The sequence below is a fragment of the Taeniopygia guttata genome, chromosome 3 (assembly GCF_048771995.1).
Source record: "Taeniopygia guttata chromosome 3, bTaeGut7.mat, whole genome shotgun sequence".
Lineage (NCBI taxonomy): Eukaryota > Metazoa > Chordata > Aves > Passeriformes > Estrildidae > Taeniopygia > Taeniopygia guttata.
This window is the reverse complement of record NC_133027.1, coordinates 56020892-56048357: the sequence shown is the minus strand read 5'-3', so window position 1 is coordinate 56048357 and position 27466 is coordinate 56020892. Positions and strand designations below refer to the sequence as shown.

General features: G+C 38.2%; 1 protein-coding gene across 3 annotated transcripts in view; it reads right to left on the bottom strand.

Moving 5' to 3' along the window:
* Positions 1-2158: 2158 nt before the first annotated feature.
* AKAP7 (A-kinase anchoring protein 7) overlaps positions 2159-27466 on the bottom strand; it is an 83711-nt gene continuing 58403 nt past the window's right edge. For 2 of the 3 annotated variants that reach the window (XM_012572649.5, XM_030267937.4), the window contains exon 8: positions 2159-4397. In XM_012572649.5, the coding sequence (XP_012428103.5) occupies positions 4195-4397 (203 nt within the window). In that variant the 3' untranslated portion in view covers positions 2159-4194. The remainder of the gene's footprint in view (positions 4398-27466) is intronic. The other variant, XM_030267936.4, reaches the window with a different exon arrangement.

Here is a 27466-nt window from a genome sequence, read left to right as displayed (position 1 = left end):
CACACTCACTTGGTCTTTAGGCTAAAATAGCACACACAGAAGTGTGCACAGTTATAACCAGAAACTTCTAAAAATATGTAATATGAAGCCTCTTGAATCCTAATTTACAGACTGTAAACCTTGCCAAGAAGTAGTATTTTACTAAACAATTCAATAGACATAGGGCCTTATCCAGCATGGGTCTCAATACCTGTATATCTGGATATACATAGCATTCAAATCTGACCTTAAGCTCCAATCCATTTTAGCTTTAGGTCACCTTCAGTCCATTCAGAAACACCATTTAGCTTCGTTCTCACAAAGGACTAGATGCACACTCAGCTGGTGTATTACCCCTTAGCTACCAGACTGAGCATCCTTATGCCACGTGCACCTGTGCTTGGAGGCATGGGTTTCCACAAGAGCCTCCCTTCCTTCATCAGAGAATTGGTGTCTGTTAGGCAGGACTTACATGGATTTACTGTCTCTCTGGTTACTCTGTCAACTCTTAGACAGCTCTCATGCACAGCCCAACAGCGTAGGGAATTTATGGCATGGGTTGCTCTGACATCCAATGCATGCCTTACGCAATTTTTTCGATCTATGCCTGGACCAAGCCTAGATGTCAGGAAGTTTCTCAGTAGGTCATGGGCAGTTCCAGCTAGATTAGACCTGGAAGCTGAGCTACTGTCTGTCATAGACAGCTCTACAATCGGTAGTATAGAAATACGCTTTGAGTATGAGCAAACTGGAAGGTAGAATTGAAAACAAAACATGGACAAACTTGCACCATCTGCTTTGAAATGCCAACACTTTCCTAGAATAACCTGTGCATCACTACCTTAAGACATTCCTCAGAAGAAAAGCTTGTTTAAGAAACAGAATTGTTGTCTGAAAATGACTTGTAAGTGTGAGGAAGGCAACACATTTGTTCTGGTGGGTGCAGCTCTGAGCTTCACACCTGCCTATATTAGGTTCAGTCTTTATGTATCTGCATTCTTCAGTGCTCATCTCACACCTCCATAGAAGAGATTTATCCTTCAATTTGGCAGTCAGGCTTCACTGCCAGTGGAAAAAAAAAAACTTTGAGAAAGCAAGAAGGGTTGTCATAAGAGAATGAATCCAGATGCAAGGGTTTTCCCCCCCTATTGTTTTAAATTTTGAGTAAATTAACAGTCTTTCTTGTCAAAACCAGAAGTAAAGGCTATTTTAAGAGAATGTGAATGGCTCAGAAACAAAAACCCTGTTGATTTTCCTGTCTCAAAACTTCTGAAAATTAAAGATGGGTTTGGGTTTTTTAAACATGTGTTGCTTAAACACAGGTATCCAGAGTCTTTTTAGAGGCTCTGGGGTGTCCCCTATCCCACAGTTCCTGATCCAGTAGAACTGCGCCATATCTGGCAGACTCACTCCAGTACATCTCAGATGATGCCTATGCTCAGGCCCTTGACTCTCCTAAACATTTTTCAGAGCTGCTATTCTCGATGCCATCCATAGGAACTAAATGAGCAAGCTCTCAAATAATGAGGTCATCTATCAAAGTGCCTGGACATAAATTTAGTGATTAATTTCCACAGTTTTACTTGAAACATTAGAATGTTACAAGCTGAATGATATAAAAAGGCCCTTAATGATGGAAATTACTTGTATAGAGGAATGGGAGATGACAATTCATTATTCAGATATAATACAAAAAATTCTTTTCCTGTTTTCGCAGCTGAGTGTCTGGTTTTGTGTTCTTATGTGCAAGTTGGATTTAAATGGCCTGACAGCCTATAAAAAGCTACCTCCTAATGGTCTCCAGGGGTGATTTCAGACTGAGATTTTTTTTTTAAAGCTATCATTATAGAGTATTTTGAGACTACTCCTTTAACTCACACTTCAAGAGTGGACCTCTAGGAAGTTGTAACCGGTATTTATTTCTAAACCTGCCCTGCCCAGAACATAAATTAATCCCAAGAATTTTAAAGATTTTTTCTTGAAAATAATAATGACTTGGGTCTAGTTTATCTGCATGATTTCAGCAGCCAAGCTCCAGAGTAGTATGTTGGCACAATACCCTATAGTCAACTTAATGGTGTAATTCACTGGAGCACTATTTCTTTCCTGTAACCCTGTTACTTGCAAGCACTTAATTTTATTCAAGTCCATTTGGAAACAGGTGAAAACATACAAGGAGTGCAAATGAAAAATATTTTATTGTGAACATGACATGTAAAAGATGCATTTCAGAATATACTGTTACATATCAAATGAGGAAAAAAAAGCTCTGACGTGAGATAAATGAACAGTGCTTGAGACAAATTAAGAACATGCACACAGCTGCTCTAACAGCACAACTCTGATACCAATCACAACATATTATATAGCTTTTATGACCATGTTTATAAAAATTGCAAATATTGGACCTACTCCTGCATTGTTGTCCATCATCCAAATCTTCAGTCAATCTTGCAGGTGTGTGGAGGGAACAATGAGAGCAAACTGACACCCCACCTCAGGCAGCAGAAGGTAGAGATGGAGGAACATCAAAAACAAAAGATAAAAACTCTGTTCTACAAAAGTAAAAAGGTAAATATTATCCCAAGGAATATTATTTGCATGAGAAATCTTAATTGCAGCATCCTGACCCCATTTAAAGCCAATGAGAGTATGCCATTGAGATCAGTGGAGCCTGAATTTCATACTGAAATTTAAAACATTCTTGCTTTAGTGTAAACATCAGCAGAAACTAAATGCCAGCATCTATACAAGTATTCAAGTGCTGTTTAAAAAAACAATAAAAAACATACAACGCTAACCCAAAATGCCAGTACATATACAAAAGGCAGATAATTAAAAGAGGAATTTTTTTCCCAAATATACATTTTTAAGTATTTAAAACCACCAATTTTTAGTACTTGTACGTCATTGTTAGGGAAGGAGTATATGAGAAAAAAACTAAATTATTTACAGTGATAAAGGAAGGGCACAGTGTTTGCTCAGATCTATTTGAAACCAGTATTGTTCTACTTTGGAGTCATGACATATGCCTGCACACTCCAACAGGTTTCAATACAGTGTTGAGAAGCAGCTTTACTTCGTTGTTATGAAATATGATCCTTCTGTGCAAGTATTTCAGCATGCTTCTTCATGAACCATTTTATACCCATTCACATTTTCAGTTAAAAAAACCTAAACAAACCAACCTGAAAAATTTCTTGCCACAATATTTTGTCTTTAAAAAACCTGATGAGATTTTCCACAATGGCAATTTACAGTCATGCATTTGGAGACTCAGAGTCAATACAACTTTTCCATTTACTGTTACGGTTGTGCCTGTCTTCAAAGAGTTCTTTGCTAATTTTTGTGCGGATCTCGGGACTCATTAACAGCTCCTTTATCTGATTCAGTCTGGGTAACAGGGCCTGCGTTTCTCTGCGTAAAGCTTCTTTTACTAAGTCTGCTTCATGGCTCTTTCCTAGAGGAAAACAACAATATAATACATTTTATAACAACTAATGTGATTTAGAATCATTAATGTACAGAGATAAAGAGATCATATCTGGTTTGGACAGTAGTAAGTGCTCAGTGTTTCACCCATACAGATTTTTTATAAAAAGGTATTTCATCAAAAAATATAATTTACATCAACAAATGCTACCAAAATGTAAAGAACAGTACAGCATCACATTTAAGGGAAACTCCTGCCTTATTACATACTGTGTAATAGTATCTGCAATGAGTATCTGCAGTGGTAATTTTTAGCTTGGTATTGACTGCTGTTGACTAGGAAACAGCACGTGCTCTCACACGGAGCAAGCAGCCCTGCAGTGCTGCCAAACCCTCGGGCGCAGGGCATCGCTTCTACTTATGGCAAGGCTTCATCCATAACCATCCACGACAGTCCAAATGACAAATGCAAAATGTTCAGTTTCTCCTCAAAAGAAAGAAAGGGACTCTTGGTATCCAGAGCAAGTGAAGACTGGAGCCGCCTGCTTCACCACTCTTGTCTTTTTTCCACCGTCCATCCCTCCCAGCATTCGACAGATTTTCAGTAGTGCAAGCACTTATTAAACCAGTAGACAGTGTCCTTTGATTCAGAACAAACTTTCGATAAGAGACTCACAGAACGCCTGACACCTAGCACCACTTTGCAAATTTCAGCAGGGAGCAGAACATGTTTTTGTAGTTATTCTTGGTGGGATATTTGCTCCCAGGCTTTTTGCACAGTGCTCACTTGCTGTTATCATTGTCACTCTCATTCTTGTTGCTGCTCGCTGCTTCCTCAGTTTTTGCAGGGCTCCCATCAGTCTGCCTGCTTTTGTTTTGTGTTTCTTCTAAATATTGCTGCACAGCCTTCAGCACTGCGTTCTCCACCAGCCTTTTGCTGAGGCTCACCAGCTCTGCATCGTCTGGCTCTGCTGCTTGTTTTTCACCTATGCATCACAACAGACAAGAGAAGGAATTCATTGCCATGCAAAGACAGTATCTGTCATTGTATCAAAAGCTTCTGACTTGAGCTGGATTCTAAGTTATTAGCTGCCTCTTCCTGATTGTAAAAAGTGATTTCCCCCCCCACCTCAAGCTCCAAACCAAAAGTGTTCCATAAAGATGTGTACAGCATATTAGATCAAAGATATTTCACTGATCATGTTTCTTATAATACTACAGCAAAAGCCACTGGCTAACATTATAAATTTTCATTCAGCTTAGAAGAGTAAGTGTGCAAATTTAATTTTTTCTGGCCAGTGGTCACCTGTGACATCTGAGCAAAGATCACAGTTGAAAAGGACCCATAAGGATCATCAAACCCAGCTCTTAGGTAAATGGCCCTTAAGGGAATAATACTTGCAAACTTGGCATTATAAGCCCCATGCTCTGACCAAATGAGCCAATCTCAGGATCAAATATAGCATAAGGCATATTTACACTTCAGTAACATTCCTAAATTTAGGTGCCACCATTTTGTGATTTTGCTTAATAAATCTAAATCTATCTATTTATTCATTGCTTGTAATTCAGGAATTTCTCATGGGAAAAACTACTAAAGCACTCCAAGCACAGGTTACATATATTTTTCTAAACAAAGCATAAAACCTAGAAAAACCATATAGTCCCTCCTCTCAAAGCTCTCTTCTGCCACTAGAGCTTTGATGTTAAAGCTCTAACATCAAAGGATTGCAAGTTCCAGCAGTCCATTCTTAAATATCTGCTGCTAAAAACAAGAAGCCGACATTTCCCTGTTTTGCTAAAACTTCATATGAATAACATATTCAACAAACCAACAGTATACATAGTGGGGATTCTCATACATCATAACATGTAACTTGAAATGGTACTTTTCCATGAAACATTTTTCTAATAAACTATAAACCCTACTGCAGAATCCTCCTGTTATGAAGAATTAGTTGCAGGAAAAGCAAATTTTATTGTCCAATTCTCATTGGTAATGCCATTTGCTATTTCACAGTCCCCTGCACTAGGTAAATAACTGTTTCCCTCCATCTGTATTTAAAGGTCATACATTTTGTGTCTTGTTTGGGCATTTGCATTCTGCAACCAGTAATAAGAGGCTGCTTAGTCACATGCATCTGGTGAAAGAGATATTATTGTATGCTCTCAGCACAAAGCTTTGTACTGTTCAATTACCTAAATTTGTCACTTTTCATATATGTACATTTATTAAAGTTTTGCAGCACATTTAGATAACAGTTAAGAAAGACTTTTATTAGTCTTCCTAGTGTACTGCACAACCTGGGAGTGATTTCACTGATAAAGCGTAATTCATATGGGGATTCAAGGAGCAGAGAGAGAAGGAAACAAAACCCTTCATATTCAGAGGCAGTGCCTCTATTAGCTGTTAATCTGATCATTCTGCTCTGGAACAGTAGCTCTTGCAGTTCTGGGCCTCCACAGCACTGTTAGTACAGGCAAGGAAGAACTGTGCTCTCCCCCTGAAGAATCATTAGACTACATCTTGGTAAAGCATTTCTTTACATTTTGGAGAAAGTGTAGATAAATATTCTAAAGATATTAAAAAGAATATCTAAGGGGATAGTTTTGGTTAAAAACAAATATAAGAATGTATTATAACAATACATTAAAAACAGAATTATCATTTCCAAGGAGAAATATTTCAGGCTCCTGTGCAACAGAGGCAGAGGCACTATTCCCAAAACCAAACAGCTACACACTCCACATTCTCTGACTCACGGCTTACCATATCACTCCTATCTCTAAATCCTGGGTCTAAATTTATCCTTTAACTTACAGGAAGGAGGGACTTAATTCAGACTCTTCTCTCCCAGGGCACCCAAGGTATTTATGAGGAGCATCTCCTCACAGCTTTTCTGAATTGATCCCACACACTCCTCTGAAGGAAGCCCTTTGATTACTGATTTCCTTTGCTTCTAGTAAAGATGCTCAAAAATGTCTTGGTTGCCCTGGTCTATTTAATCACTAGAAGAAATAATTAAAATACTTAATGATTATTTAAAATAAACCTGGTTTCCAGTTGCAGAATTTCTTGTTTTTCAGAATTGCTTGGGGGTCACAGATATTATTACTCACATAGTGCTAATGATCTATCCATGCAAATCAGAAAAAAAATCAATAGGAAATATGGTGCTCAGCTACTCTTACACTTGACCCTCTAGTGCTTAATATGCAGAATATGACTAATCAGTCACAGAGGCCTCCAGATACCACACAACAGTACTGATTATATTTACTCACAGTGTAATTTTAGTTGTAGTACATAATGTATTATGGTCTGAAAAAGGCCAGAGCTCTTCTCCCATGAATACTTTCTGCAGAACAGTTCTCATTTACAGATATATGTCTAAAACCCATATAGCTACTATTGTGTTTATTATTTCAAAATAAGCAGGTAGCTCACTTATAAGTATTTTCTCAAGCATGAAACACATCAGATTTTTATAAAATGGTACTTTTATAAGTTCAGTTTATATAGCTACAGAAGAATGGACTTGTGGTTTTTTGTTTGTTTATTTTTAATATTTTGAGATATTCAAGGCTCATCAAAAGTCTGGGGTGAAGACTGTAGCACCTCCTAAGAGCTCTGCACTCCCACTGGAAAGATATTTGACTGACATGTGAATGCAAATGCATGCACATCCTTGCACGAAGATTGTGCTTGGATTTATCTGTGCAGCCACCTTGGTGAACAGGCACACAGGCCTATGTGATTCCCTGATGCTCTGTTTCTATTCTCATACTCCCAAAGCAGCAGTTGCGGGAGTGTCTGCAATGCCATGGTTGGCTAGCAAGGTAGCTGGCTACCATTGTATCGCTCCTATTCATGACTGTTGATAAGATGAAACAGGTCATGTAATTAAAAATAAGTGTTGAGCATCTATATCTACTTGACAATTTAACACACATCTGTCCTTTTTACATATCTCCTCCCATGCTGCAGCTCCTGCTTGCCTGCTTCTTTGATGAATACAATTCCTTTGCAGCAGGCAAATGCTTCTTTGAGTGCACTGTCTAAAATTATTGGAATTACTGGAATATCTGTAGAAGTCATTGCAGAGATGAATGTCTTAGATTCAAAAGGGAGGTTTAAAAATTCACATTTGCTCTGTTTGTAATCTCTGTTCTGAAAAGGGAACAGATATACCACAGCACTACATTTGCATCAATATTGTGACACTACTTTAATTCTGTGCCTGTGAATAAACAAAATTCCACTGTCTTCTCCTCAAGGTTGTTCAGAATAAAAATGAAAAAACCTTTCATTTTGTTTATCCCAGAATTCTCTTTTATAATTTTCAAAATATGAAAACCAATTCATACACTGTGAATGTACCTCAATGCATTCATGCTGAGCAGCTTTTTTATTACTAAAACTGAAGCATACCAGTTGTCCTGAAATGACCATAATTTTTTACAAAGGGAACTATCAGCTCCACAGAATTATTCAAAAGAGGCTTTATGATCCTACATCCTACTGCTAGCACTTATGGACATGAACCAGATGCCTGCAACCACAGCCAAATTTGTATTCAAATTCTCTGCAGTATCTTTCTACTGGACTAGGTTTACTCTCCAAGTCTACATCCCCCTACACATTACAAGATTGTGAGCTGAATTTTGAAACACTGTATTGGAATAAATCAGATATCATCGTCCTGGTACAGCATTTTCACAGCCCTGACATAGCCTGTTTAGAGTGCATGTAGGTGTCTCAGATTTGGAGAGAGGCAGGACAGTTTGAATCCCTCTATTGTTCATATGATTAGCCCATGGATTGTGATTTTTTTTGTAACAGATTTAATTGAAGGAAGCAACAGGGGATCCCTTTTAGAGGAAAAGCCAGTTTTACATTATTTTACCAGCTATGTTCCAAGACAATGTTCTGCAATCCTTTCCTTGTGGCCTCAACACACTGGGTTTTGTTCTTCCTTCCAACAACCTTTCTTGGCAACAAAACACTGATAACATGGGGAACATTATAAAAGAGACCCCTAGTATTTTGAATAGATGACCAAGACCTGCTGAGAAATTGTGTGGCAGAAGTTCTGTTCTGGGACCTAGAGAGGGCTGTGGTAGCAGACATGCCTCTATCTACCTTTTGGGTTATTCCAATAATTGTTTCTAATACAGTTTTTACAAACTCTATGAAAACAAATATGAGCACATGCCCATATCTAATCAACAAGGCAAGTAGCGACAGGAAAGTCACAACTCTGAACATTTCCTTGTTAATTAAGAAGGACTTGCATGAAAAGTCTCTTAAGTGGTCACTTTAGAAATTGACACAAGGCACTGGGAGGAAGGTGAAATTATAATCTCATTATGATATGAGGGTGATGACATTTCTGTTGTTGGATGTTCCCACCTTTGTTAGATGTGAGACAGCTAACAAACTTCTTTAGGTTTACATATATTGCTCTGTAAATACAGGAGTGTCATAAAAGGCAACACCAATCTGTCCTTCATGCTGAATACATGATTTCTAATTTGCTGGAAAGGTTTTTTTAATTTAATTTGGCACATGATGGAATAAACCTGATAAAGCAGGAATTTCTACTAAAGAGGAAATTAAGGCTGTTGCAGCTATTCAGGGAAAGTGGTACTCTTGCCAGATTCAGTAATGACAACAGGAGTAGCTGCAGGACCCTTTGAACTGCAGACTTGGCAAACATGGCAAAAGTTTGTTTGGTTTCTCATAAAACCCTGTGAAGCTCTGATATAAATGTTCTGACCACCTCTAAATGAAGAAAGAGGATGTGATCTGCTAAACCTCTGCAAGCACTAAGGGATGTGATGCACAGGCAAGAGCCTCCAGAACGAACAAAATTTTAAAAGTTATGTAAGACTCTTGTTCTGGCATACAGGGAGTTCCGTTAAATATCTTGGGTTTATATTTTCTATTAAAAGAGATCTGTTGACAGAGAAATTCCCCGATTCCTTTAATGTAGTTTAAAGCTTAAATTGAACGAATTTATAAGAAGTCTAGTGCAATAGGCAGGAAAGATAGCAAAGTGGCCAAAGGAAACAAGATGGCTTAAAAAGCTGTGAGTTTTACTTGATTTTTTGCACCAAAACTCTGGTAGAGAAAACAGGCCAAGTTACAGAAGTGGTTTCACATAGCCACAGTAACATCCACTGTGCAAGATGGCAATGGGACAACCAAATGGTTGAGGCAGATGGTGATAGCAAACATCAGGCAACATTATTCACTCCCCTTTGTGCTGCCCAGTGCCAGCAGCTCTCAGGAACAGGGAATAAGGCAGCTTGGGTCAGCAGGCTGATCAAGGAGAACAGAAGAGTTCCTCTGCCCTCTATGATGGTGCCAAGGGAGAAGCCTCTTGCTGTTCTCAGAGCCTAAGAGAGAGAGAGATCAGGCTTCCCAGTTTTCCCAGGGAAAAGGTGAACTCTAGAACAGGAGCTCAGGAACATCAGTGCCTTGCCTTCAGTGGTCCTCCAGAAATAATACTGAGAATGTAACACACTATGGGTGACACATAGGCTGCTTCTTCATCAACCTCGGTCACCATGACCACAGAAAGAGCTGGATGGTCTTGAAGGCAGAAAATCACCCTGCTAGGTCACCAAGATGAGGGAGATGTGGGCCCAAAAACACAGCCGCTAATGAAAAGGGTATATACAAAGATTTTAATTGCCACAGTCCAAATATTTTGGCAAAACCTTAAAAGTCCCTGCTTATGGATCTGTCAGCCACCAGCATGCCAAGGCAAGTAATTTTATAGACATTAACTTCTTGTTACTGTTTCCTTATCCTTCCCATAGTCTATGGGAACTTCAATGTCACATGTTTAGGATTCATTTGTTACTACACAGCTTCCAAAAGGATGCTATTTTGGCTGTGACTTTTCCATGCTGCTGTCAAGTATACTAGAAAAAGCAATCTTTTTTTGGACTAAGACAGATTGTTAAACAAGTGTTAATAAGTGAATCTTAACAAGCTGAACTTGTGCTGTTTTTCCTCCTTAGCTCAGATAAAGGCTCCATACAAACTCATGCTATCACAATCTCTCACATAGTACATGTCTTTTCCTGGTGAAAGCAATTATGAATATACTTATAAGTTATGGACAGAAAAGTCAAATTTTAATCAACATGCATTTTCATTTAATTATTTAAGTTGCAGAAGCATGAGTTGTCAAACACAGCTGCATACTGTTTGAACTGCAAAAGGAAGATGAAAACTTGCAAAAAAATATAATTGCAATTCAAAAGTATGTCCAAGAGTGTCCATAAAATATTGTAATAATTTAAATTTTATTTAATAATTTTAAATACTGTATCATTATAATGAAAAAAATGTTATCTGTAAGGTGCTTATAACATCTCTGTAAGCATACTTAATTAGATTCTGAATCTAATGGAAGCAGGTTAGAGTCCCCTCTCTTGGTATGAGAATCTTAGGTAGGTTTGAACTGGTAGCATAACTGCACCCAAAGGCAGTCAAAATGATGGGTCTAATCCTTTTCCCCCAGGATCTTCCTTTGAAAGGAACTGAACCCACTTCATAAGCTTTTTAGGCAAACCATGAAGTTATGTGTTTTTGAACATATGAGTAGTATTGCTGCTGTCTTTCCTTTCATGGATCAAGTCTACAGAATCTGACCAAATTTGCTAACAGCTTTGGGAAAACTAACAAGACACACTTAAATCAATTCAAATTGCATTTAAAAACACCCCCTAACATTAAGTAGTTATCGTGGCCTTTCCTATATGAATCCCCTTTATCTATCATAGATATTGCCTTAAATGATGTATTTAGTTTTGTTCCTTCCTCCCTCCCTTTTGTTTGACACCTAACTTCCACTTTAAATGGAAAGCTGGAATTTGCTATCAGTTTTTAAACTGATATTATGAGATGTAGCTATATAAATATTCACTGCTCATCCACACAAAAGTTTGTAAACATGAAGGTTTTGATACTTGGAGAATACTAGTACATAGAAGTGTAGGCCTCACTTTAAATGCTCTGGCCTTAAACCCATAAAACACTGTTTGGGATGGTCTTCAGGACAAGCTCTTCCTCAACTTTTATCACTCTCTAAAAGCCCAAATATACCCACTTGCAAGAAGACTGAATCACCGAATGATATGGTTTGGAAGGAACCTTAAAACTCATCTAGTCCTACTCCTGCTGCGATGGGCAGGGAAACCTTTTACTAGACCAGGTTCCTCAGAGCCCCATCCAACTTGGCCTTGAACACTTCCAACTTCTCTGGACTCTTTCAGTTTAAAGTCTTTTCACCACATGACCTTGAAAAAAGTCCCACTTGATTTCTAAAGAAAACTATTACAAAGACAAGATAAGCAGCAAATTCAGGCATGTGCTTAGTCATAATAAATTGCTCTGTGTCATGGTAGTTTTGATGACCTCAGACATGAAATCAGAAAAGCTGTAGATAAAGAGTTAAGAATGCCGAAGGTATGACTACAATTCACTTAATCTAATTCACAGAAATTTTAAAATTGTTGCTAGAGGATAGCAGAACAAAACCTATGGATGAAAAAAATCCTGAAACATTTACCATGCCGTAGAACTAAATTTAATGCAATTAATCCTTCACATGAAAAAACAGACTATATAATCTTGGGCAAGAAATAGTTGAAACAATATGAGAGGACAGTACTAATTTTTTTCCTTCCTATGTTCTTTATGAATAGAACAAATAACCTCATTTAGTGAACAAGCACCTAATAATCAAAATTAACATTATTCTTGAGTCTGCATCACCATTAAAAATCAAGAATAACTGAGTCCTAATTACTGTATTTAAACCACTGGACCTTACTTCCATATCCTTCCGATGTTAAATATCAAAAAGTTATAAAAGCATTTTCTTTCTGAAACAATAGAAAACTCCTTAAAAACCCCATTTCCCTACATAATAGCAACATTTCTTTATTGAGAGTAAATCCCTACAGCTCTAACATTGCATTCTAGCAAAATAATAACTAATAACTCCCCCTCCCTTTCTTCCCCCATATTTCTTCTTCCTCAAACTCAGTGAGTCAAAGAGTATTCTAGCAACACTTCAATGAAATAAATCGAAAAAAATATGTCTGCTATGCCAAAAACTGAACTAAACATCACAATTTTTACCAATTTACTCTGTACCATAATGGATTGCTCATTACTATGCCTTAAAACTGATGGTTCTCATCTCTTTCCATTCCTTTTTCCATTCACAAAAATTCTCTCTACCTACATAGTGTACAGAGCTCCACACCTTCCTCTTTAGCATCTCAATAATTCTAAATCTGTCCCATAATATCAGCAGAAAACTGCTTATTTATGCCAGCTGGTCTTTTGGGCCTTTATTTCTATCAGGCTAAACAGTTCTGATTTGGAGTTTTATATATTTTCTTCATCCTCTTATTTGAAAGCAGTATTGTTCTCAGCCTTTCCTCGATTCAAGAGTAAAAGAATAAAGGGTACATATTCATGCCATAACCAGTTTTTGCATTTCTTTTCATTCTATTCAGAACTAACTGTGTGGTAAAAAGCTGGTACATTAGTTTACTTTGCCTTTATATTTTCCATACAGAAAAGTTCTCCCATTTCTTATCTGACTAGAGGGGCCAAGAAAAGTTTGTTAAGGATGAGGAGAAGGAAAGAAATGGGCAATGGTTCTCCTCAAGAGCAGATTATGTTATTCATTATTTTGAGATTTCCTGAGACAGGAAAGCACATGCAACAGTTGCTCAGCACGATGCAACGTGGTTTGAATTCCATGAATGCAGGTGTAGCTATACACTGAGCTATACACCAGCAGCAGTAACCTAGAGCTTTTGAGAACTGGCCTCCTCACAGCCTGGGTGCAGCACCACAGGCATCCTGCTGCTGATGGAGAAGATTAAACTTGGACAGACTTTAACACATATCATGTTTTTATTTCAAGTCTAATCCTGTACTATTTTCTTATTTTATGCCTTCTTTAAAGATTATGGTTAAAAAAAGGCAAAGGGAATAAAATGGATCTTTCAAAGTAAAATGATGCACTTCTTTTGGAATGGACTTATTATTACTATTATTCACTTGTGCTGAAGCAAGGATTACAGGCAGTGACTCCATGATCCGGGTTGTATCACATGTGGCTCTTCTTCCAAATGTTTTAGATTAATTGTAGCAGAGAACACACATGCAATGTATGAATAGGGCACACAGGTGGGGGCCAACATAAATTAACATTTATGTCATTAAATCAGAGGATCAACTGTGCTTCAAAACACAAAAACACTACAGCAAATTTCATTTTAACAGAGAAAGGTAAACCCTGACTTTAGAGAGGGTTCAATCCCTAGAACTCATCACAGGTTACAGTTTGTAGAACTGCAGGAGTAAACTCATCATTTTGTGCTGGAAAACCTCTCACAGTGTATTAATGAGGTGTATGTGAAAAGCAAAAGAGGATGTGAGAGAGAAAGAAAGGAAAACCTTTTTGACTGCATTAGGCTATAGTAGATGGTAATGGATTTTTAAGACAGAAAAAAATGTACATTTGCTGACTGCACTCAGCCACAGTATGTGATACAGAAAACATAGCTGAGTCTTAATATGTTTTTGTTCAATCCCTGTGCTTTGCAGTAAAATGAAAGATTGAATAAAATGTCATTTAAAAATTATTGCTAGGATGTGAAACAGAATAAAATCCTAGCAATAATTACCTTAGGGTAAGACAACTCACCTCTCAGCAAAAGGATACAATCTCTCCAGTGGGTGAAATGAATTATCCATGCCTGAGGATTTTAACTTACAGGAAACTCAGCAAGTGCCCAGATCAAATTCACCTGAGACTGGCAGATATTCAAAGGGATTAAGCCATCAGAGAAAAGATAAAGCTAATGGTGTATTCTGAGATTTGGGGATTGGGATCCAGAGGGAATATCTAATAAGAAGTGAATTTTCCCTACACCAATTTAGGACAACAATTCAGGCAGGGTCAAGAGCCTGACAGAAGTTCAGCTGTGTATGCTAACATCAGAACTACAAGTCTAAAAGTACTGATTATTGTACAAGTTTGGCAGTGCCAAACTGGTCATTGGTACACTGTGTTTCTAGCTCCTTAAGGCTCAGGGACAGCCTGCACCCAGTTCATTTTTCTTTTAAGACAATTTCCAACCTCATGCTCCACAGAATTATAAAATGGTTAGGGTTGGAAGAGACCTTAAAGATCATCTAGTTCTAAGCCTTCTGCCATGGGCAGGGTCATCATGCTAATTTACATAGGCTATACAACCATATACCTCTATTCCTCTAAATCCCGGTATCTTCTGTCAGTTCTCCAGCTTCTCGATGCTTATGGAAACAGGACCACTCAAATTTTAGGAATGGCAAAATAATTTGGCAAAAAACATTATTAAACCATCAGTAATCAGCTGCTGAACAAGGCATCAGTACGTCTTGCTATGATACTTTTCAAGGCATCTTGTTTTCCACTTTGCCTATAATAATTTCACAAATAATAACAGACCAATGTCATCTAAAGGACAACCCCTCACTCCACCAAGGACCTGTTGTTTGTCTTGCCTTCTTTGTTTGTCTGCATTAATCTCAAAATCTTGGTCACAACATTGCAAAATGTAGACTCTCTGCAGCCCAGCATCTGTCACTGACAGGAAGCTTTCCCTGAAATATATACAAAATGTTCTCTCTTGTTCTCATTTCACATGATGCAATAGAAGTAATCCCATGCTATACTAACAGTTGCTTAATCATGTTAACCATTCCTCCTCCTGCCTTCTGGCTTTCAAGATTTTTTTTTTTATTTTTTTTTTTTTTCCCAAAACTAGCTACCTCTCAGAGCTCCCCAGCCAGTTTCTGAATCACACCTTGAGCGCTCCTACTTCAAGTTTTGAGCATTATATTCTTTTGGAAACACAGTCCTTCCTCCAAACATCTATTTCCTCTGCTCCATGAGCTTCTTGAGCTTCTAGGACAAAGTTACTCTGATCTTCCCAGGACAGATTTAGCCAGCACTGCATGCATGCCATTTCTGCTAAAAGGTTATAGGTCTGGTGGCACACAACCTTGCTGGAGGGGAAAAGAGGTAGATTTTGGGGATTGTTTTTTACTTCCCAGAAGTGAACCTTTCCACAGATGAAATCTGTTTTCACCCCTTTTTGAAAGAAGACCAAGTACAGCTTCCTGATCATTCCAGATCAGTGTAGAAATGTCAAAATTGAGTCTGATTATTAGTTTATATTCTAGTTTCTAGACACCTTTATGAAAACAAAATAACTAATTTTCACTTTCTTAATTATATGGCATCTTTAAATGGAGGCTGTGCAGACCAATTTTGTAATTTAAAAAAAAAATCATTTTTTAATGGTTTCTGGAATTGAGGCTAGAACATGCCTGCCTGCTTCCAGGAATACCACTCTCCACTGGCAAACAAAATACTCAATTACCTAGCATTAAACATCACAAATCAGACAGTACAAAGGGGAAAAAGTACATTTAAAATGTCAGCTTTGGAATAAGCAGACAACTACCACATTTTGGTTGTTTAACAAACACTTTCCTACTCTCAAGTGTGGCTATTCTATTTCTTTTTTATAATACATTTTTTATCCATATGGTACAATTTCTGCATTGTGAGTGGCTCCAGTCTAAACTCACAGGGATTAGATTACAGTAGGACTTGTCATATAGCAAGACAATACTCAAAGCAAATGAGCTTCTAAGTTGAAGGGGTAGGTGTTCACATATACTCACATAACACTCAACATATTTAGCATGTTGCACTTTCTATTTGGCTGTAACATGGATTTGCTTATGGATCACTTTTGAACAGAGAAGGAAAATTCAGCTTGGGTTCTATGTTGACATTAGACAAACACCTGTTCTCACAGTACCATGAAAAACATTTCTGAAACCTGGTGTTTCATGCAGAGGCACCTGCCTATGTTTACACAGGTGAGCTCTAAAACGCCAGTACATGGCTCTAAGGCCAGTTAGCACAGAGCAAGCCAGGTCCATCCCATCCAGCTCTGCAGGTCTCTGAAATGCTGTGGCTGTATATCCAAACTGCCTGCTGGGGAAGGACTTGGGTTGGTGCTAACTCCTAACCAGTGCCCAGGATGTTTGCCAGGCCCAGAACCATGCCAGAGTGGTGGCATGGGCAAGGCAGTGCCAGTGTACAGGTGCAGCCCCAGACACTCCGGCATACAGTGCACTGGGGTCCAAGGCACCCAGAGCAGTCACAGAGCTGGGCTGTGTCTGTAGGTAGCAAAGCTGAGAAGTACATTGAGCCAAACTCTGCATTTGTGGAACAGTTACTTCTGTGGATTTCTCCTGGCAGAGGTTTTGAATCGTAACTCCGAAACAGGCCAGCACAAATGAAAACAGAAGTAAGAACTAAGAACAGTTTCAGAGAGTAAGGCAGTAGTAGCTACAGTAATATGTATGCCAGAGGACAGGATTTGGCTCCTGACTCCAGTAGAGTTGTGGGAACAACAGAATTTCCATTTCCTCTTTTACTACAATGAAATCTCACTGCTGTAGTTCTGATTTAACCTGCAGAAGTAAGGAAATGGAAAAGCAAAATTCATAACTCTAAACATTTAGCCAGAAAACCATGCAGCTCCTTCTACTGTTTGGTGTGTAAAGAGTGGCACAATTTGTACAGTGAATAGACAGAGGCACTGTGCCAGAGTACACACAAATCTCAGTAAACTGAGACAGGAGCATGCAATAATGAATGAGGGAAATAGTACTTCCATAATACAGAATAAGGTATTTGGATATTGTTCACTGGGAATACAGGGCAGCTTTTAATATTATCTGATAGCAATGACCTGTAATTTACCCTCTGAAAATCAATAAAAACATAATGCTGTAACCTTTGTTTATTCAAATATATCTAGAGTAAAGCAAACAGAGCTCCTCTGAGAACCCAGTCTTCCTTTTGCTGTGGCAATGTTGTTTCTAATGATCTATAAATCATTTTAACAGCTTAAAAGACTGAATATTTCATATCTAGGTGCATATGGTGGGGATACCAAACATATTTTCCACTAATGAGCAATAATGTTTAACCTGCATACTTATAGAAGTATGAGAAATCCATTACACTTTTTGTTCTTATGTTGAACATCTGCATACAGGACCATCAGGGAAATTATGCTCTTCGATTCACCCACAACACGTTTATGTACATTTACTTTTTCTTTTGGCCTTTATTTTCCCTTTTAAACCCAAAAAGAATATGGAACGGCAGCAGACACATGGCTTGGAAAAACTAGTGTAAATGCAAATTTAAAAGTGATCTGAATTTCTTTCCAGACTCACTCTCTATTAAAGAAATTGTGTTGGAAATCTCCTGCAAGAGCCAAGAGAGCAGATTACCAGTCTGATTTTTACTGCTCAGGGCTGCACAAACAGCATTTTACCCAGGCTCCTTCCCTTGCTACATATGTACTTAGAAAGAGGATTCCAGATGGAGTTGGCAATTTGTTGGCTTGCCATCTGAACCAATCTTTCTGGTATTATTTATAGAAGGTCTGCTTTTAAATGGGCTGGCAGATACTCTCATCCATCTCGCTGCAACTCTGGACTCCAGGGGCTGCCAGTGGACTGTCACAGCCACGACACTTGGCAGGCCAGGTCCTTGCTGGGTATAAATCAGCAATATTCCTGCTTAGTCCTGCTAAGGGTTTCACTTGGCATTTTCAGTACCGTTTGATTCATGCCCCAGTTAATATGTTTCACTTTCATGGTTTTACTTGCATGTTTAGCAAAAAATCTTTAAACACTGTTAGCTTGTTGCTAATTGAATATTCCAACTGAGCATCCTTTTAGACAGCTTTCAAGCATTGCAGTGCTAAATGGTATTTTATTATTGAAATTATAATTTTTAGTTAAAATAAAAATTATTAAAATTGATAATTCAGTTACTGGACATTGGAAATTTTTCTGAGATTTTACCACTACCAGAAAAATTACCTGCGTAGTTACTTTATTATGCAGAAATAAATCTTCTGGGCAAAAGCAACATGTATTCTTATTTGTTATATTGCAAACTGATAGACAATAGTTAACTGTCAGTTATTACCAGTTTATAAAAGATTAAAAGCAATTAATCATTACAGTATATTTTAAAAGAGTTATTAATTGCTATTCAAGCTTTTTGTCTAACTTTATGCTGGAGATTTACAAAACAAATTGCATTTAAAATATTTAGCCCCATGAAAAATTGCACTTGCTATTCGTTGGTCTGTTTGGCTTTTTGAACCAAGAAGCAGCACAGTTTGGAATTCTAAATGCAACATTCAGCTGTAATCTGCCACTGCAGCTGGTGGCCCACAGTAATGCTCGGGGCTATTTGAGTGTGATTGCAGCAGAATTTGCTCATATTCCAGATCATCATAAAGCTTCTTTTTTCCAATTGTCAGTGAAGTGTTCGGTTATATTTTTGTGCCTTATTTCCCCTCCCCCACCCCCTTATAGGGCAAGGAAATCACCTATGGTGAACGGAATTTTAACTGATATCTATATAATCTAAGAAATACAGGACTCAATTCTGCCTCTATTGAAGCCTCCTGTCTCCCCAAACTTTCATCAGTCAATTTAACTGATGTAGCATCAATGTGCTCAGTAAGAAGTTTAAGAAAATACTAGTGTTCCTTTGGAATTTGCTGGTTTTATTCAGGTGTTTTTTTGAATGAAATACTTTCCAGAAACAATGAACAAAATGTCTGGCTAATGTCATGGTTCAAAACTTCTCCATGCAAGCAACTTTCCAGTGCATTACTTCTCTACATAGATTGACTTTGTAGCCAAGTGTACTAAAATGTTATTTGGCCATAAATTTTTAAAATAGAGAGCAAAATCAAGAAAGCAAATCACAGAAATAATTAATTGCATCAACGTGCAGTAAAATAAACACTTTAAGAGAGGTCCCTCTGCTTGACAGAGGATTATTTTTTCTTTCCTTTACAGTACCACACATACAACAGCAATACTGCATGGTACTCATCATCACCTCTTACTGTGTTTAATTTCCACTCAGAAAAGTGCATAACCATAGTATAACTAATAATGCAACCACAACCCGCTCAAGCAGCAGCCTCTGTCAGCCTGACAAGTATGCTGACTAGTTCCAGCAGTGGTGACCTTTGTATGGACTCACTGGGATCACAGGCTTGCTTCCCATATCAGCAAAGAAGCCTTCAGCTGTATATAAAACAGTTTTAATGTTGTCTCTCATCTTCCCACAATGAAAAGTCCCATAACAGAGTTATCCACTGAAGTAGTAACAGGACTAAACAGTGATTACCTAAATATCCACAGATGGCTCATACAATGCCCTTCACAGCAGAAAAACTTGCATCAGTTTTTAAATTTTCTTTCATGTCTCTTAATATTTTCTGACCAGCATTAACTAACAATCATTTCTTTGTCAATAAACGCATTTCTGAATTATAGCTTTGCAGATCAGAAGAGGATGGGAAAGCACACAAACATGAAGATAACCTTCCTGTGAAATACAAGCATGATAAATGCGACAGGACCTTGGAAGTTGGCCGACCAATAAGAAGTACAGGACTTTACCCTGCGGAGCAGCAGCCATACGAGGCAATACAACTGAGAGGGTAGGCAGAAGGGAGAGACAGAGTCCATACACCTCTCAGAGCTTTGCCCTTCCAACTGGTTTTGCTGCAGTTTCTGAAAAGCACTCGGCTACAATCAGGCAGGTCTTCCTTGTTTTCTCCATCTGAGTCCAGGGTCGGTAGAGAGACACCATTTCACTATCCTGAGACTGCTACACTTAGCAGAAAGGCTGACCCATCTGACATCTAAATGATTTAATGTTTAATCCACAGGTAGCAATGGATCAATCAATTTTAAACATAGTAAAAACCCTTTCATTACACCAAGAGAGCAGTATACTCTGTTTGAGAAAGATGTCATAATCAGCTTTTCTGGTCAATGTCTCCTCTTCCCACTCTGCTAGTCCTTTCCACATGCATCAGAAGCTTCAGCTCCTTGCCACTTCAGCATGGTCTGCTGGCAGTAGGAAGCATCTCCATGTGTGCGTGCACATGTTCACAAGGTATCAAAGCTGCTCAGCACCGTGCGAAACTGAGCCTGTGTATTTCTCTTACATATTACTCTTCACTAGATCCAGTCATACAATGGAAAAAGCTACTGTGCTATGTGACCCTTACCATCAGCTGGTCCAGAGTTTGTAAGAATTCCTTAATTTGCTTAAAACAAAAATATCCAGGTTAGTCAGCTAATAATGGAGAAGCCCTTAATCTCACTGAGGTGTTTTTGCCTTTATTAAAGGAGTGCTCATATAAAACCTGCTCTGCTATGGATCAGTCTACACAGCACAGATCACCAGTGCACAGTGCACACAAGCAGGGATGGCAACAGCAATGCTTCTGTGGGATCTGCAACTTCTTCTGTCAGCACTTTTTAATCTAGAAGAGGAGAGGGTTCTATGGCCATCAAACCACTATTGTTTTGCTTATTTTTGTTCCTACCAACATCTATCTGTAAGAAGCCAGGTTAACTTGTATTGCAGGTGATCACATATTTCTTGCTAGAACTCACTATGAAAGATGGCAGCTTGTAGCAACCTCCCACAAACTACAGGCAGGGCTATTAAAAGTGTAGTCAGTTTTCAAGTTGGTAGTCTTATCCAAAGATTGCACAACTCCCCATCAGCGTAAGGAGAACTGAATTATAGTGAGGGTGAGAGCAAAAAACAGTTACATTATGTATATGCTCTTCTGCCAGTCATTTAACTGATATAAAAACACTCCCTTTGTTGGGAGTGTTTGGAACCTAAGACAGTTCCAGAGGTATTGACAGTAAAGTAATAGTAGCACATGAATGGAAGACAGAGAACATGACCTCAATGTAGAAAATAAATACAATTTCAATAATATAGGAGGAATCTGTGTAAATACTTCTGCACAATATGATGCGTCACCTGATAGCCAAAAAGGTACTTATTTTTTCCACCTATGCAGAGTGATGGTTTGGCAATTAAGCTGAAGGAAAGATAGCCCTTAAGCTAATGGACTGTCTAGATACAACACACACTGGTGAAGTGCCCACAGAAACATCCTAGATGGAAGCTGAAGAAAGATCTTAACCAGACATTTTCTCCCACTGACATCAGTGGAAGACAGGAAACAGTGTATTATAATGAGAATGGCTGCATGGTTACCTGGGCAGTTCTCAGTCACAATTCACTGGAGACTGGCTCTCTGCTGACACACTTTTTACAAAAAGTGATCATTGAGTTCATTAAAGTTCCAACTCCATCAACATGGAGCCAATTTTAGTGACCTCATCTCCATTTTGAAGTCTCTCATCAGGGTCTCCTGAACTTTCTTTTCTTTCTCATCCTCTCATACTGGGATCAAGTGTTGGTACCTGTCCCATCTAGCTAATCCTAGTCTTTGCTTGCTACAGCTGAAATGAAATTTCTTCCTATCTTCTCAGGAGTTATTCTTCAGGCCTTTTAATACAAATAGGTTTAGCTAAGACTTTCCCTAAAGTTTCTCAGCATAATGTAGCTATGGATCACTGTGGCCAACAGTACTCCAAATAAGGCTTTCAGCCCCAGATACATCCTCATTTCATACATAAGTGTATATTATATAAGGATTAGACTCTTAGCAGAATTTACAATGTTCAGTATTTTAGAACAGCTACAAATTAACCTTGACATTTTTTGCTTATGAACCACAGACATTTTAATTTCAAGGAGGATTGCCTAAGACATATGGAAACATCCAACAAAATTTTTAAAACTTCCCAATTTCATAGTCACCAGTATTTTTATCCTCTTTACTTCAAGATGACTATATTCTTCATTCTTGAGGCCTCAAAAAGGCATCCACTTTCTGATGGATTTCTTAAATATTATTCTTCTGATTTAAGAGCCTGTCCTTCTATCATGCACTTGATACCTCTTTGCAGTGAAAGTGAACTTCATACCTTATTTTCTCTCCTAGATTTAAAAAAAATCTCTATCTTCACTAGTGTGAAGATAATAAGGGTTCTCTTAGCAATCTAGCTGCATTACTGAGGGATTATTTTTGACAGACACTGTCAGACCCAAGAATGGACATACATGTCAGATACTTATGATTCTACTGATATTAATTAATGTCAGTCTTCAGGCCCTGATTGGGCTTTTTGTCTTGGTCATCAAACCTAATGTTGGTTGCAGGAGGGTGAATACTTGTGTAATTTTCAACTTTTACATGGTAAGTATTGAATACTTAGTTTTGGCTTAGACTGTTAAATTTCCTCTTTTCTTCCCATAGAGAATGGAAACAATGTTAGCAATCTAATCACAGGCACTGTGAAGTTCTATGAGGGAAAAAGACAAACAACACCTAGTTGTTATTCAAAATGTCATTTTGAGGAATGCACCTTTCCTTCCAATTGTTTGTTTTTTTGCATCCACATCATGCACCTCTTTATGTGTAGGAGTAAAGAAACAACATCTCACAGGGAGATTGGCAAGACAGAATATAAGCACTGAAGAATTAGTATAAATAGGACTCACCAACCTCAGCTGATGAGTGCACTTTCACATTTCAGGAAGAAGAAGGGAAAAGAATAGTGTCTTTATAGTACAACAGCAGGTATCGCTTTGAGCAAGTAAGAGTTAAAACCTCACAAAACAGAAGTGAGAAGGACAGAACATGCAGGACAGGGAGCAATCAGTATTGGACAACCTGGCAAATGTACAAGGCCTGCTCAACAACAGGGATTGACTTACTATTTGTGGTAGGCAAACCTGTCCTGTCTCTCATGACAGAAAGCCAGACAATGCAACTTTTGTACTACAGCTACGTAAATGCAAAACAAATCATAACTTGCACCAAACTGCAAATTTGATCAAGTCATTGATTTGCAAATGTAACTTTCAGTATTTTCAGAATCAATCTAAGACTTATATAAAAGTAGTTGGATTCTGTTCATTGAACTTTGCTTTACCCTCAAAAACCAATCCCTCATTTGATACAGCTGGGTAATTTTTGGTCAGGCCCAAAAGATCTGGACTGCATATTGCTGGCCTGGCTGGATGTTGGAACTTGCCAGCTTGCTTGGTTCCTCCATATAGGCTTCACAGCCCCAGACCCTGTGTTTATTTACTCATTTCCACAACTATTTACCCACTCTATGTTCAATATGCATTATGAGTATTGACATATAATAATAAAATCATAGAATGGTTTGGGTTTGAAGGGGCCTTAAAGATCATTTATTTCCTGCCATGGGCAGGGACACCTTTCATTAGACCAGGTTGTTCAAAGTCCCATCCAAACTGGCCTTGAACATTGCCAGGGAAGGAGCATCCACAGTTACTCTGGGCTCCACCACTGTCACAATAAAGTATTTCTTCTTAATATCTGATCTAAACCTATGCTCTTTCAGATGAAGCCATTTCCTCTAGTTCTGGCACTACATGCCCTTGTAAAAGGTTTCTCTCCATCTTTCTTGCAGGTCCCTTCAGGTACCGGAAGGCTGCAATAAGTTCACACCAAAGACATCTCTTCTCCAGGCTGAGCCCCAATTCTCTCAAACTCTCCTTGTAGGACATGTGTTCTGATCATCTTGGCGGCCTCCTCTAGACTCATTTCAGCAGGTCCATGTCCTGCAGGTCATGTGCTGGGATCCCAGAGCTGGATGCAGCACTGCAGGTGGGGTCTCACCAGAGCAGAGGGGCAGAATTCCCTCCTTCACCCTGCTGGCCACACTGCTTTGGATGCAGCCCAGGATACAACTGGATTTCTGGGCTGTGAGAGCACATTACTGGGTCATGTCCAGCCTCTCACCCACCAGCATCCCCAAGTCCTTCTGGGCGTGGCTGCTCTTGGTCTGTTTACAATAGCTATCAAACAGCAAATTTTTAAATCTCATTAAATTAAAACAGGCAAAAGTGCTCACACTGCTGTCCTCTGCCCTTTCAAGTTGAGAATCACATTTTTTAGAATGCAAATAAGTTTCATATGCTATTTTGATTTTATGACCAGCCTTCTTCCACATCAGTAGTTGTATAATACAGGGATTTTGTATGCATTCAATATTTAACAGCCTTTTTAAACAATTTCTGGCCAATACAACCAAGTCTATGTTCCTTGGTTTGCTGTCAAGTAGCAAATGGGCTAGCATATATACAGCTATAATGATGTATAACAATGCTTATTTTGTAAAGTGCTTTCTTTTATGTCAGATTAAAAAGTGTCATGCTGTGAAGTTAAAACAAACAACTTTAGACCAGAAATAAACTTGCAATTAGATGATTTCAAAAAGCAGTTGAAAATAATTTGAGACCATTTCCAAAATGAAAAAAAACTTATTGAGCATTGATATAACAAAATGAATACAAGGTCTAACTACAGGGTTATCATGCAGGCAATTCCTTCATGATCTCAGAAATATAAAGAATTGTTAGACTAAACACTAATCTTTATTTAAAATATATACTCTTTGAAAAGCTCCTCCTTGAACACAGTGAGTCAAGTTTTGAAACTCCAACCATCTTCAATGGAACTTAACATGCTGAATTGACTGTCTGTATCCTTATAGAAAGCTTTCTCAGCCTTACAGTGGTTACATGACCATTCACTAAGACAACAGAAAGAACAGGTTGTGAAAGTCTTACATGTCTAAGTTTTAACAGTTTCTACTCAGGCTTTATTTGTGTCTATCCCACAATCAGTGGTGAGAATAGATACTTTTTTCCTTTCCTTCACTGCAGAATACCCTAGATCTACCCAGAGTACATTGTGGGAACTGATTTCTACCAAGTGTAGCAGAAAAACTAAAATAATTGTTCTTACTAAGATAATATTCAGTAAATGAAATTGTATAGGTCAGCATGGCTAGTAAGATTCTTTACAAAAACCATATTTAAGCCATAAAGCCTCTTGGCAGAAGATAGTACATCTGTAGATTCAAGAGGAGACTGGAAAAAAAAATTAAAGACTCACGATTATCAAGGATGCCACCCCGCTTCACAAAGTCCACAAATCTTGAACTGCTGCAGCATTAGAACTTAATTTTGAGGAAACACCTTCTTACACACCTCCCCTTTTTAATGGCTTTAATGCATGTTAGGCATGTGTTAGGAAGACAGATCCTAAATCTGGTCCAGACAACCACTCTTATGATCTTACCATAACCACAAAACTTGGCTAAATGTTTTCCATGGCTATACCTAAATTTGAAGGGGCTAGAAAGGGATGTGAAATACCTGTGTGTGGATACAAGATGTAAGCAAGTGGCTGTTAAAACGTAATAATACAACTCAGCTTCTACTTGTCAGCACTTTGGTGTGTTTCAATCATAAGCACCTATTAATTACTAAGGTAAAATAGGTTAACTTTTTTTAACAATGTAGATTGAGTTGAAGCTAAATTCCATTCACACTTGCTGTGATCTAAACTCAAATTTTAAAAAGCACACCGTGAAAGCACTGAGCTTTCACCTCACTCAACACAAAGATGTACAATGCAACAGTACCAGATAATACAATTACAACACTTTTTGAAATTATGCTTTACATGAAATGAAAAAATTCCTTACTGCATAAGGAACAAACCTTCAAAGCTGAGTTCACTTGAGGCACCTCAGCTAAAACAAAACTTATAGGAAAACCATAATGAAGTTCATACATTTTCACTGCAACTGAAATGAGTCAAGTAGCATAGTGAGCTGCTGTTTACTGCACATGCTTGCACCTTTATAAAGTACTTTTTGTTTCTTGTGTACAACAGCCACATGATTGTGATTGCACCTGTGTGTTTCCTAACCAGGATAATTTAGTAATAAAAAGCCTGGGTTATTTTCTAAACACAATTAGTTTAGAGGTCACCATGATAATATGATAAGAAGAGGAAAAATGGATGTGAGATACATTCCCTTCTGCCTGTTCCTCATGGCTGGCTTCAAACCACTTCTCTAGCTGGGGCCATGCTGGATGCCCAGCAGTGCTTCTTCTCAGCACACAGAGGGAGAAACAGATGTGGCAGAAGAGAGGGAGGGAGGCCAGATGAAAGGAAAGCAATTTCCCTTCTCTCCCTTTTCTTCAGTCAGTGCTGAATGAAGGGAAAAACCAATCACGTTCACCATACTCGTCCTATATTTCCTCTGTCTTTCCCTTTTTAAGATTGCTCAGTCATGTTACTCTGCCATTGACACTGGGAAAACAGTGCCATGTCTACTTTTTTCTCTTCATTTGAGACACCACCTTTTTACCTCACCATATCCAGATCTCCTTGCTTCAGATTCTCTTCATCCTTTAACTATGCATTTCTTCCTTTCCACATTCTCAAGGGGTTATGCCACACCCTTCAGTTGCTACATGCCAAAAGCAGACATCTTTCAAAAGCCTTTGTGACTTTGCACATACATAATGACAACTCCTGAATGATTTTTTGATTACATGTAGTTTGAGCTCATGCTGTGCTAAATGCTACATTCAGTATATGTTCCAGTCACTCACAAGAGCACATACAAAGAAAGCTGGTGCCCGACAGGTGATGTCAGAAGAAAAGTTAAAAAGCAGTGAAGTGAGGGGACTGAAAGAAGCAGGATGCAGAATATGGTGCTTTTCTCTTTCTCTTGTTTACTGTCAACAGAACAATTTAAAAAACGCAATTTGTATTAATTACATCTTCACCAATTCGTATATTAGAGGTGAGATGTGCTACTTACTTGCTCTTCATATAAAGACATGCTGTACTGGCTAGATGAAAAAAATAGTTTCAAAATATAAAATGTTCCTAGTTGTTTCCTTAGTGCAAAATTTGTAACATTTACCCTCATACCATGGGGTACCAGGGTAAATGTTTCTTTCTGGGAAAGAAAAACATTTTAAAATAACTGCCAACTCATCTTCTTGAGGCTGTTTTCTAGATTCTTGCACTGTTGGTAGACACATTTATTGTTTAGTTGATGGTATAAGTTCCCACTTTATTTATACCTAGACAGCTTCCTGAGAAACAAGAATGG